Source organism: Pleurodeles waltl, chromosome 5 (assembly GCF_031143425.1).
Source record: "Pleurodeles waltl isolate 20211129_DDA chromosome 5, aPleWal1.hap1.20221129, whole genome shotgun sequence".
NCBI lineage: Eukaryota > Metazoa > Chordata > Amphibia > Caudata > Salamandridae > Pleurodeles > Pleurodeles waltl.
In genome coordinates, this window is record NC_090444.1 from 187,690,899 (window position 1) to 187,704,737 (window position 13,839).

Sequence of the window (13,839 nt, forward strand, 5' to 3'; positions counted from 1 at the left end):
TGCACCACTCTGCAATCAGAAACCCGCCTTACGAACTGCTATGAACACCCGAGGAAGACTGTTTCTCTCACCGCCTTTCCCAGAGCCGAGTTGCCGAGTACGGACACACTTCACTCTCAGAAAATGAACTTCCTGGGTCCATGTGATCCTTAGGAGCTCCCTCCCCAGCACTTACACACAGTCTTGGGGCCCATATTCCAACATTACTGTATAACTCTTAAAAGGAGTGCAATTGATCTCTAAGGCACTGCATGAATACTTATGCCAGTAATTAACTTTGTGTACTCTTATTGGATTTGTGTTGTTATGGTCTTGATTCACTCCGATAAGTAGCCTCTATTTTTCTGACCTGGTGTGGAGTCGTTTTTGTGGTGCTTCACTGTGTTACTGTATAAGTTATTGCTCAAATAATTTACTTTACTCTAAGTTAGGCCTGCATGCCCTGTGCCAAGCTACCTGAGGGTGAGCACAAGATAATTTAATTTGTCTTGTGACGTACCCTGTCTAGTATTGTGGTCCCTACTTGGTCAGGGTGCATACCTCTGCCAACTAGAGACCACAGTTTCTAACAGGCAACTGAAGAGATTTCCGTTCATTTAATCGCCCCTAGTGCAATCAGTATCCTCCTCTCGAAGGCAGAGCTCAAGAAGCTGTGTCTGAGAGTAACTTGTTAAAGTAGTATTGGGGTGATCTATACTAGACCCAGCAGCAAGCACCTCTGGCATTGTCCAGGTGTGGACAGGCTTGCCTTAGGAGCACCCGATTGGTGCATCTGCACAAATAAGGTCCTTAAATAGGCAGCTCTAAACAAAAGCAGAGTATTTGGACCGCTAACCTTTCACCAGAAATGGCCACCAAGGTCAACCAGGAAGTGCACAAACAGCCAAGTCGTGGCAGACCAGAAAGTAAGTGCAAAAAAGTCAAAGTGTGTTTGTGCACTAAGCTTAAAACAAGTATAAAACACAGTTTAAACACTCCCCAAGTTTATATATATAGCAAGGTGCATAGGTTACTTCCCTGGTAACAACTGCACATCCGCGCCAACATGGTCCTTAAATAGGCAGCTCTAAACAAAAGCCTGGACCGCTAACCTTTCCCCCAAAAAATGGCTGCCAATGTTTTAGTTCACCTGTAACCTTAAAAGAATAATCATGGTGCCAGGCCCATTCAGGTTTTTTACAGCCCTTTTCGGTGACTGTCAGAGCCTCAATATACCAAGGAGCTGAGGGCTTTAAGAACTTTGGGATAACATTCTTTGGGGTCAGCATGGCATTTAAGTCCGACTCAACCCACTCGGAATAATGATAATAACCCTCCTTAGTGCAGTCATGATTTTGTGGCCTAACTATCTGAATTAGTTTATTAGCCAACTCAGCACTAGAAACTTACTCCAAGATCATTCTATCTGCAGAATCATAGCTTTTAAGCAGGCCACATGAAGGCTGCCCTCTGTAATGAAGCTAAAAGAGGCCAAAAAGTGACCTGTCTAAATTTGGGAAGAAATAACAGAAGATTCCACCCTATTGGGAGTCCCAAATAAAAGGTCCAACATCCGTCCTTTAATATGAGTAGGACCCTTGATTACATGATCGAGTTACACAGCGGACCTACCTTCTATAAAATTCGAAGTGGAATCATCTAGAGCGATAGAGTCACGCTATATGTTAAAATCCCCCACTACCAGCAGATTAGTATGTGGTAAGGAGAGAGGCAGTGAAGTGTTTCAGAGATACCTCAATTACGGCCTACCACATGAAGAGCCATGGGAGGTCCAAGGATCTGTAGGCAGCACACAATGTCACCAGAGTGCTCAGAAGACTGTCAGATACAAATGATCATGGAAGAGTATGGGAGCCAATGTATAGAGAGATATGAATGTATTTATTGGTACAATATAGTCATGACTGCAAATTCTGGACGAGTCAGAAAACAGGGCAGTGCATCAGAGCTCCAGATCCTTGGAAGAAGAAACAAATTTCGCCCCAGTGACGTTATGAGCAGTAGGCGGCATCAACGGCTAAAATGTAGCAGAAATGTGTGTTAGAATTAAAAGTGTGTTGGGTGCACAACAACCATGGCTAGCACACAGGAGAGCAAGGCCTGAAAGATGTGAGGAACTCCAGATTAAACCATTTTTAAATGGCATGAAATGGGAGAAGTGGAAAGGGGAAATGGCACTAGGCGAGCAAGAGGGCAGGTTTTGTGGGTAATTTTAAGGGAGCAAGGCAACCAATAGGCATCTGCATAGGAACACAACTCTGAGAGCACATGACGTGGAATCAATTGAGAAAATTGAAAATTTCTACTTCCGAGGTTAAAGAGAGTAAGATATAATGGATGTATATGTAGACATAAAGGAATGGTGGTAAGTGGCAATTGAGAAAAATAATGGTTAGTTTCCATTAGATCCATGACCAACTGGCTTACCTTGTAGCAAAGATCTTGCTAGAGCAGACTTTGCATCGATATAAGTATTAAGTGTTCTTTTAAACTCAGTGATAATCAGTTTATCAATATTGGAAGGCTGAAAAAGTGAGATGTCCCTGCAGGGATTCAACCCTGTTTTCTGTAGGTAACATGCAGACCACACAATAAGGGAATGCATACACATGTACATACATAATTCATATCATGTACATAAGGGAGATGATCTACAGAATATTCTTTATTTAACAAATTACCAGGATCTAACACTTCTTTTAGTCATATGGTGCAGTTATGAACGGCATCACAACACTAAGCAAATAAAACAGGAGTTATGTTACAGTATTGTATATATTTCATTACTCTTTCTTGGAAAGGCAAATCCTTTGCAGATTACTGCATATCGCTATCTCTGTCTTCTGTTTATATTGTTCTGGGAGGCTGCATTCTCTATCCTTTGCTGCTACAAAATTAAGGGTGGGCGATGAATCCTGCTCCGCCAGCGGAGTTTATGGAGTTTTGCCCACTCCTCGTGTACTGCGAGTTCCCAGAAACTCTGCAGAGTGGTGCGAAGCAGAGTTTTTCCTCTCGCTTGCACTCACACTCGCCAACTATAGCTTGGCGAGAGCGAATGAGAAACATTAAATAACAGATCACCTCCCAGTGAGATTTCTCAACACAAGCGGTCACGGCAGAGTCCTACCACTCGCATTGAGAAACCTACTGCTTGCGTTGAGGAAGCTGCCTTTCGAGTAGAACATCTACTCGAGTGGCAAAAAGAAGCAGCGTCCTCTTGTGCTGCACATTGTGCCGCTCGCATTGATTTCACAGCACGGGACAAACTCCTAGTGTCAAAAACAGCATGACTTACCACACTCCACCACTTGCGGAACTCCCCGTAGTGTGGCCGAGTTTCTTCTGCACTTCGTGGAGTTCCACGTATCAGAACTCCGCGACCTCCACCAAGGCCTATACAAAATGATCCTTCTGTTGTCTGTGGATGGGACACAACTGTGATAGTATCTTTCATCTCGTCTGACTACACACCTTTCTCCAAACACTTAGAGAAGGCTGTGTCATTGCTGTTTATAATAACGTGAATTGAGCTGGTAGACAAAGGGGAGCAGGCCCACAGGGAATGTTAGAAATACAAGCATTTAGAGGTTTGTTCAATTGCCGCCATCTTAGCAGAGACACTGTAATGCTCTTAGTGGGCTTGGCCTAATCATTATAATCACCCCGGGCTATTTCCTCAGGTATTATCAGTAAACAAATCTGTTTTTAATCTGAAAGCAGTTTGGGTCCATGCACATGTCTGTTGGCATTTGATCTACTACTGAGTGATTCGCCATTCTGGCTTCACACATTTACAATATGTGAACTCCTTGTATGCATCTTCCTCTTGGATTGGAAACCATAGGATTATGCAGAAAGTGTATTTTTTGCTTCTTCCACAGAACCCTGGTCTTCTCTGTTTTTTTTATTTTTTTTATTTTTTAGATTCCATTGAGGCCCATCATACTCAGCTCACCTCCTATTTCCTTGAATGTTGTGCTGAGTATTGAGTCCAATTACTTTCGCTGCCATTAGAGCTGAAGCAAATTATAGTTACTCCTACTCACATAGGATTTATCAACATCCAACACGTACAGGGTGAGCTTTCTTGGGGGTGATGGCCTATATGTAAATCTCTCGCCCTTATAATGCCAGGTAGCCCACTGACGCTTACCGAAGTTGAGTAAGACTCGGTTTTCCTTATCTAAAAATACTCCACATTCTTCAGGCGGTAAATGTGAATTAGTGCATTTTTCACCAAAGCATTTTCATCATCTTCGACTGAACTATTTTTGGGACAGTGAAGGATTTACACAAACTATTTTTGCATTGATGGGGCAAAGCCCTAATATACGCTGACTCCTTCTTCACCTTTTTTTTTACTTAATGTCTGTGTTGCCTCATGCCAGCTCACCCCTACTTTGGCTGATCACCCAGGAGTGAATATTCGCTTTGTAATGCAGAACACTCCTGTAAGTCTTCTTCAGTTTCTACTAGCTCCTTTATTTCACCTTCCATTTCAACTCCCCGTGTCATTTCTCCGTTTTTATGCCAAATAAACGTTGACGGTTTGACATAAAGCCCTCATTGTGCACTTTGTCATGTAAAGTTCTTCGTTAAGATAAAAATGTTCCATACGCTTCGAATACTGTTGCGCCGATCAGTGACGTGTTCCTTTGCAGATAATGCCTTTCATCAGTATGCCTTTCAGGATGCCTACAGCACACAGCCTTACCTGTAAATGAAAAAAGCAAAAAGAATCCCAAACACCTTGGCCAGGTGTCTTTCAGAAATGCAAGACTTGATGCCATAAACGAAATGTAAACTCAATATACAAAATATAAAAGTTCTGCTCTTATCCTTGAAATATAACCAATAACACAAATACATAGTGCGGAATTCGTATGACTCATTCTAGATGCCATTTTTCAGTTAAATCCGCACTTTAAAAAAATTACCAAACATGGTAGATATCAGATAAGATTACTAAAACACATTAAACCCTATATTCTCAAACCTGACCTAAAAGTTATCTTTCAGATCTAGGTCATCTTCCGTTTGTATTACAGAAGTGCCATGTTTTACTTACAAAAGCCTGTCTAGCGCCCCAAAGGCAGTGTTCTCTGCAGATTGTCTTTTATCTGCTACATGCAACTTGACTCCATCACCCTACACCTTGCTTCCCTGCAGGCAGCCCCGGTGTATGGTGGTATCAGAGATCAGGGAAGCAAAACCTGTATGAATCTCATAGTACCAAGGTACCAGCTTTCAAGAAGAAGTCCACCATAAAACAATCACTTTCTGTCTGAACTGCGCTGTCCATTAGGGCCGTCAGATTTTGAGGAGCAAACAACGGGACAGGTCAGACATAAAAGAAGGACTAAAGACTTTACTCTCACTTTTATATCTGACCTGTCCAGTTTTTTGGGTAGCTTTGTGAATGTGTGCTTATACATATGTATGTATATATATATGTATACACACACACACATTTACAAGACTACATATATAAAATCAGCTATGGCTTGACCTCCCACCCTGCACCCCCAACCCTCCTCCATCCGCCTCTCTCTGCTCCCCACTCCGTCTCTCTGCTGGGAGCAGACAGGGGACTGTGTTGCCTGGCAGTAACAGATAAATTACTTAAATTATTTCATACTTTGTAGGCGTCTGTTAAAGAGAGCATACCTTTAACTTATGCTTCCGTAGATGATCTGACCTTGTTTCCAAAAACCGGGACATTTATTTAAAATTAAGAGCAGCGTCGGGGCACCAGGACAGTCTTCTAAAAACCGGGACTGTCCGGGGAAATCGGGGACGTCTGGTCACCCTACTTACTGTCCGTAGATATAAAAGTGCTTCTTCCTTGCACAACTTCAATGGGAGCCTTAAGAAATGCCTTCTAACCATTTATGAATAGCAATAATTCATTGAATATTGTCTAACTCGCTGCTATTTTTGTCTCATCTTACTTTTCTGTACGTTGTGCAATATAATGTAATGGGGATTTGTAGAACGCTGATTGTCATCCATTATAATGTACATATACTTTCTGCCATCTCTGTTACAATCAAGACCTTCATGTTAAGCACTATGTCACCTAGGTTGCTTGCCTAGGCCTTACTGTACAAAAAGCAAACAAATAAATAAAACATAACAATCTGATTTTCTACAAAATACTTGGAAAGTTTTCATTAACATTTTTTGTAAAACAAACCAATAACAAAGAGGATAGTGTTGTAGATCTGGTAACTCCATTTGACGCTCTGCTCCTGGAAAGGCAAAGTATGCTGACTTGCCGATGACAGTGATTTATCATAGGGACAGCACATCAGAAGGAGTGTCAAACGTATATATGATTTGATAAAAACTTGAATAAGTGCTCTAACGATTGAGCTTCAGTTCAGTTCACCACAGTTGAGCCCAACACTTATACCAATTATTTCAGCGGGGCAGGAATGGAAACCAAAATCATTCCTGGCACAAATATTCCATGCAGCCCCGGCACAAATATTCGAGCCCCACGCAGCACAAGGCTGTGGCTAGAGAAGTATCACTGGGTCATAGTGGGGTCGTGGCAGCTTGTCCTGCTTTGAAAGCAGTCTCCGAGTCTGCAACCCACTAGGAACAATGTAGTATAAACACAACACAGGAGACAGGAAAATATCTCACAAGATCTCCTTTAATCGACCTACTTGAGCGGTGTCGTGCTTCACATTCGTGCAACCGCTCGCCGCCTTCAAAACAGCCCTTACATTCCTTACAGAGCACGAGTGCCCTCGGACTCAAGACAATCGCTCGAGCTCAAGGAGACCGCTCATGCATACCCACATAATACAACACAACTGTAAGTGTGGCAGAATCTGCCCGCCCCTGAATCTGAGGATCTGTAAACTGCTGGAGAGGAGAGCTTAAGAATTCACAAACAGAACAGAGATCCCAGGGGTACCATACTGAAACTCCTCCTGACAATGGCTAAAAATATGGCAATGCTATGTGGAGAGAAACAGTAAAATTGTGGAGTGCAAAAAGAGGCATAAAAAGCTAAATTGACAGTATTTTATTCCCCTATAAATTGCTAATAAACCCTAATGTTGAACTTGTACTACAGGTCTAGAAGCAGCGTCTTCAGAAGGAAAGGACACTTAGTTTAGAAATGGGAAAACCATAACAGGAAATTGATATTAAACAACTTATTTCAGACAAAATTGCTCAATTTACCTTAGGCACCTCCAAAGTGCAAAAAAGTCTCCTTCAATATGACAAATATAAGATCACAAGATTGCTGCACCATAATGGAAATTGCATAGAAGGAACCCCACCTTAAAAATATCACCATATTTGGTTAAAAGCTTCAATCCCTTATTCCTCCTGATTTTCTTAAACATCCCTTTAGTTCCTTGCTACAACCATCAACCTTTTCTTAACTGCCGAAATATCGGACCATGCTCTTTTTTTGAACCTGCTCACCAGCCTTCCATTTCCCAACCCTGCCATTCTTCATTACATCTCCTGGATAAAACAGTCCTAACTTACACATCTTGGACCCAATGATCCAATTTTCTAGGCCTAATACAATGTAGTTTACATCCTGGACCTCACAGTCCAACTTGCATTACTCTGGATGTAAAAGTCCACCTTTGACTTCACCATCCTGGACTTAAAAGTCACCCTTTACCACCCAGAATGAAACCGTCTCCATTGAAAAGCTAACAATTAAACTTTCTTTGACTTCACACATCTACATTGACTGAAAAGTGATCAAGGCTTCAATTGTCCCAAATGACAAGTCAGCCCTCTCTTTGTGTAGATCTACCAATCCTCCATAGCCAACCACTTCAGTTCCCTCATGGTCACCCTACAATTACATACACACAATGTTTTGTTATCCTGAACATACCAGGACACTGATACTACTGGTTGAAAGCCTGCCAGCCTGTTGTCCACATGGGCACGTGCTGTCTGTCTTCCTATCAACACCAAAGAAAATAACAATTAGCTCCAATAAACTCAGCTTTGCCAAGTACCACACATTAGGAGTTAGACTAAAGCATTTTAGTGCTGGTGCCCGCATCACCACACTAAAAAGCATTAGTCACGCTCTGTGCAACACCTCAGTGTCGCACAAAGCATGACTAATGCTTCAAACTTTATGTGGCCCGACGCCTCCGTGCATGTTTGCGGCTGTGTAGGATACTTGTGTCCTGTCCTGCAGACGCTCACAAAAGGGCCAGGCTTCCCACACACTAATCAGGCACACACAGAGCTTGAAGTGAGAGTGACTGACTGAGAGACTAGAGTGAGCAGCCTAATTCGATGCCAGTGAGTGGCACTGCAGCGATCAGGAAAGCCAACCAGACCTCTCAGTACAACCTATGGCACTGTCTGCAGCTCACTATATGGCCCCCGACTACCCAAGAACCCCACACAAAAGCCATCCTCTGACACAGCCTGGCACTGCAATGAGGACGACAACTAGCCGTACAGGTGAGAATCCAGCGGAGCACTGAAGAAGTGCAATGGGGGCAATGGCTGTCAATATGAGGGAACGGGGTGGAAGACATTATGTCATACAGGACAAATATTTTGGTATTTTACCTTAGGGTACACCTTAAATGAACTATGCATCCTGTTAAAGAAAATGAAAGGAAAATGCAGTTTTCCTTTTACATGTAACTGATGAAAACTCACTTGCTTAATGCAATCAGCGAAGGGAGGGGGAGGAGAGTTTTGTATGTGTAGTGCTCCAAGGTGGCAACTGAAAGCACTGTGTATTTGCAAATCATTGTTTAAACAAGTGTTTTCAGAATGTATATTTTTAGTAGTACACAGTCACGCTCTAGTTGAAACCTTCACTATGTTCAGTACAAGGAAATGCTCTAGAACTAAGCTTGCAACAACTTTAGATTATCTATCAAAAAGAATAAAGTTTGCCATCATTGAGCTTCACCCGACTCCAAAGACAAGCTCAGGTATTCATGTGTGGCAGCAAGGCTTGCCATATTTCTCAAGCAAGCACAGCAGCCAGTTATTCATAGTTTGAAAAGCTCTCTCAAACCCATTCTTACAGTTTCCATTTGGGTGTCACCTGGTTCCCTGTCCACATTTTCTGCTGCATTGCCTCCTCCATTCACTTCTTTATTGGAAAGGGTAATACCCCATACCCCATCGCCATCATTCATTCCATTTTTTTTACCAATTCTCAGTCTTTTTCGATGAGCCTGACTGTATAGACAAAGAAGCAATGTAAATGGTGAGACTACAGGTATTCATTATCACCAACATACAAGCAGGGCCTACTTTCGCGCTGGTGGCGCCCTGTGCAACAGTTTTTTTTTGGCACCACCCACCCAATGACCACCTCCTCGGATTCACTCACTACTACCTGGCAAATGTGCCCCTCATCTCTCCATAGCCCCCTTTCACATACATTAATTTGTTTTAAAGCACTTGTAAAGACTAGCTTTACTAATCCACTCAGCTGTTCACATAAAATATAGGTCTGTTCTTTGCAGCAGGCATACAAACCCTATATGCTACTTTATGGCGGGTCGTTGCTAGACAAAACACCCATCTATCTCTCCCTAGCAGGACCATTAATCACAAGAGGTATCTTGACATTTTAATTGTTTCCTGAAGGCTGGGCGCACAGGGAGCCTTTCAGCTGGTGATTTTAAATCACATGTTTTGTTGTTGCTAAACACAGCGACCCCCTGAGATCAGCACCCCCAATCCAGGTGAGCACCAGGTGCGTCCTCACCACTCGCACCACCCTAAAGGGTAAGTTTTTTTTGTTTTTTTTGCTGTTTCATATAGGGTGGACATTTTTAGGCAAGAAGAGATAAAATGATTTTCCCAGAATCACAGGATTTTGAAGTGACTGGAGACTCAAACCTGGTCCTCCAGACAGTTCCAAAGGCGGCATATCTGGTAGCAAGGCCGCACCCTTGAGATGTTTCTTAACGGTCTTGAGTGGCTTGGTCATTAAACAAAGCCTATCTCAAAGGGAGTGACTAGAAAGAATGGTACAATATAATACAGTTTATTGTTATGCAAGTTGCACTTAAGAGAGGATATCTGCCAGAGTTATGATTTTTTTTTTGAAAAATAAATCAATTATTAACAATTTATCAAACAAGAAAAAACTGTTGCAACACTGAGATCTCATGTTATCTATAGTGTCTACTGTTTGCAATCTCTGACGGTCAACACTGCTGTTCGTAAATTCCTTAAGAAAACAGAAGTTTCCAATCTCCTTCAAGAACAGCAATTCCTAAATTATTATCTGTGGTCATTAGCGGATTGTCACGTATAGGAAATTTGCAGCAAACACTCAGCAGAAATTATGAAAGGTATGGTGAGGAAGAAAAGCAATCTAGCATTGTAAAATCAAGTGGTTCAATTTGAAAAGTTTAAAGTTATGCCATAGGGAATCCTGGTTTTATGTCTCAGTGTAGGGATACAGATTGTTGCTACATTAAACTTTGAAGTCAAACTACTTAGATGTGCAAGTCACAACAGATCAATAGTTCCAAACCCGGATGGGCAGCAGAAAATGGACAAAAAATCCTCTTGGATTCTTGTGATTTGTGCGCCGAGGCACCAAAAGCACAAGTGGCACACACAAGTTCCACCCATGACCTCTTTGAGCTTTTTGCCAGAGTATAATTAATTTGGATGCTGAAATTCTCCACAGCAAGGCAGGATCAAAAGACCCTAAGTAAGTCCAATGGGCATTTCTCCCGGTACACAGGCCATGGAAAGTACAAGGTAGTCTACCCTGAAAATGGCAAGTGTTGAGGGTCACGCAAAGGAATACGCAGGCACAGGTGGGAAATGGGTTCACCATGTAGCTTTTACCACTCAGCTATCACTCACTTGCAGCAAATAAAGCCAGCAGAACGTCAGCAAGGAAAACCTAAAGAGGATAACATGCACAAAAGAGCTTGCCTTGGTCCCAGAATGCATTGTGGGAGCCAATGACCAAATGACACCGGGTAGATACATTGTCAAGTACCTGCTCTGCCAGGAACCCGTGTGCATTTCCTCTAGAGAGAAACGTATAACAAAGAAGCAGAGAGGGAAGACAAAGTGGGGCGTTGGCGCTCTCAATTGTTTCTTTAAGTTCAAAAGCAATCCTCCATCTTACGTTCAATGTGCATACTCAAAGATGTTCTCAAACATCCAGGATTAACCTTCAAAACAGGTGCACAGGAAATTAGTGTGATCAGTCTTCTGTCTGCACGTGGTCCAATGTTAACAATCATTAATGTCAAAACAATCAAGATAATATTTGCAAACATTCAAATTCATTAACAAAATTATCACAGAGAACCCCATTTTCACAGAGTCACTGGCATTATTTGTATGAGAGAACTAGTAGGCATGTCCCTTATGTTCATATACTACATGGCAATAAACGAAACAGATGCCCTAACAATCCAAAGTTTTGCCAGAGGGGCCTGAAGAGCAAGCCCCGCCTCGAGATTAGGAACACCGGTTTAGGGTCTTATCTAACGTATGATATACTCAGGTTGGCCCTAACATGAATAAGATGTGCAGTTTGTTGGGTCTCATGGGATTAGATGTTCCATACACTGAGCCATGGAAAGAGAAAAATTAAGTGTGATTTCAGGATAAAGAACAAATGGCAAGAATGAGTCTGCTGCCAGGACAGTCAGTAACTTGAGCTCCTATACTACTTTAGTAAGGACTACACAAACCTACTAGACCTTGACCTTGAGTCAACCTTTTTAATTCATATCTAACATCCTGCTACACCCAAATCCCGCCACCACTTTCCATACACCACTGTTTCGAAGCAGTATTCATTTATCCTAGAATAAAAAGCAATGTTCTTAGCCTCTATGACCTTCTGTACTGCTTAGCCTTAGAATTCACAATCATTTTCAGCCTGTTCTCATCTCTCTGCGAATGTTTACTCTGACTTGATACCTCACATTATCTTGGAAAGACTTGTGTTCCTACCATCCCAGTGATCTACTGTCAAGTGTTATATTGTGTGTGCTTTGGCTCTTATGCCTCTGATAATGTGATCAAACTAATTCACACAGAGGAATGCCTCGTTGGCTTCCTTCCTGAAACTATATTCCATGTCATGGAACCAGCCCTCATATGCCAGCGGATCTGAGGATAACCCTCTGAAGCCACCCGTATACTCTGTCCAGGATTAGACCAGCAGTAGCTTCTGCCCATCACCGCTGTCTCGTGATCTGCCCACACTTAGCCCAAGTCCCACTGGAACCACTTCTGTGCTATTTTGTATTGCCTTTGCTGCCCATTATTCCCTACCTCTGCTAAGTGTGAGTCTTCTAGTTCTTCTCTACTGCATTGTGCTCCTCCTGACTCCTGCAGCTGCCTTCTCCGTTCTTCCTTAACTCTTGAGCTCTAATCACCTGTATTCTTGTTCTTGTTTGTTCTAATCTTCTTGGCTCAGGACCCGTAGACTAGGGTTGGGCAGATCAAGCTAGTGTCTTGTGCACGCCAGCCCAAAATGAACCTTGTTTTGTGCTCCTATCTGGCAAATCCCTGTTTAGATCAGAGGGAACGTCTTCCTCGTTAAGGTTATTGATGTTTCAGTGAGGAAAATATGCACATTGCGTTGTTATGGTCCGGCTTGAACATAAGTTCCAACCCTCCCACCCCACTTTAGTTTTGGTGTACTGACCCTAGGTTCCCGTGGCACTCATTGGTAAACATTGTGATGCGTGAGCTACTTAAGTAAATACATGTTTAACTTGAACTTTTCATTGACATGTATTGGACGGAACGAATATTTTTGAGACTCATAAAAGGAAACGCGTAATTAAAAAAAACACAACTGAGGGGCAGAGTAAGGGACTGGTCCATTACGAGCTCCAACACTGCCCCCCGCATGGAAGTACCTGTTCCTCTGATAATATTCCTCCCTCATCTCGCCGCTCCTGCTCTGCAGTCTCACGAAGGATGCCATGTTTTTGAAGCAGTAGCCTCACAAGTGTACATGCGTATCCGTGACAACCGGCCCTACCACTATGAGAAAACCGGTGGGGGGGGGGGGTATCGCTGTAACACGGCGCCGAATGGAGAAATGGGGAGAAAGAGGAGAGGGTAGATGAGAAGTGGTGTTTGCATCCCCAGAGCTTAGATACTGTTTCTCCTTCCTGGAGCTTTTACGGACATCCTAATGCGCTGCATCCCCGTCCCTTAGAATGGATCTTCCCATCTCCGTCTCTCATCCCGGAAGTGCTGGCTGTTTTGGACTTGGATTCATGTCCTGGGCTGGAGGTCTTCCTGGGACAAGTGGGGAGACCAACGGGTGAGTGCCGAAGTCGTGGGTCATCGCACGGAAACCTACAGAGGCGCAAGGGGAGTAAAGGACAGGACGACTTAAAGAACCAGGGCATATGTTAGAGGGACATACTGGGATTAACAGCAATGAAAGAGAAACAAGCAACGAAAGCGTGCTTCCCATGCTCACGCGTTCACGAAATGAACTGAGGGACAGCACACTCAATGAAGAGGATATTGGGCAGCAGAACCACTAGATACACACGATAACCCTCCCTTACGCTGCCATAGTTCTTACGTTCGCCCAGGTCAGGCGTCACACTTGTAAATTCGCATTAGTAATGAAAAAACTACAAGTCCCAGAATGCCTGATAAAGTATGGCTTGTGACTTACTCTTGCCTCACGTGGGTCAACATGAGAACGCTGACCGCAGTGGCAAAGAACTGAATACTCACCTGAAACTCAACCCCAAAGGAAGGTGCTTTGTTCTAGCTTTTATTCAATAAAAGTGTGCTTCACCTTTAAGTTAAAATATCCCAAGTGTTTGTTCAAACTGGCACTCACAGGTC

General features: G+C 42.9%; 2 protein-coding genes across 4 annotated transcripts in view; one reads left to right on the forward strand and one right to left on the reverse strand.

Annotated features, from left to right (window-relative positions):
* The window catches only part of SPATA17 (spermatogenesis associated 17), a 629,329-nt gene extending 616,349 nt beyond the window's left edge, over positions 1–12,980 (reverse strand). Inside the window, exon 1 of the mRNA XM_069233882.1 lies at positions 12,885–12,980. Within this exon, the coding sequence (XP_069089983.1) occupies positions 12,885–12,952 (68 nt within the window). The 5' untranslated portion in view covers positions 12,953–12,980. The remainder of the gene's footprint in view (positions 1–12,884) is intronic.
* Positions 12,981–13,175: 195 nt separating this feature from the next.
* The window catches only part of GPATCH2 (G-patch domain containing 2), a 479,275-nt gene continuing 478,611 nt past the window's right edge, over positions 13,176–13,839 (forward strand). For all 3 annotated transcript variants that reach the window (XM_069233883.1, XM_069233884.1, XM_069233885.1), the window contains exon 1: positions 13,176–13,297. In XM_069233883.1, coding sequence (XP_069089984.1) covers positions 13,191–13,297 — 107 coding nt within the window. In that variant the 5' untranslated portion in view covers positions 13,176–13,190. The remainder of the gene's footprint in view (positions 13,298–13,839) is intronic.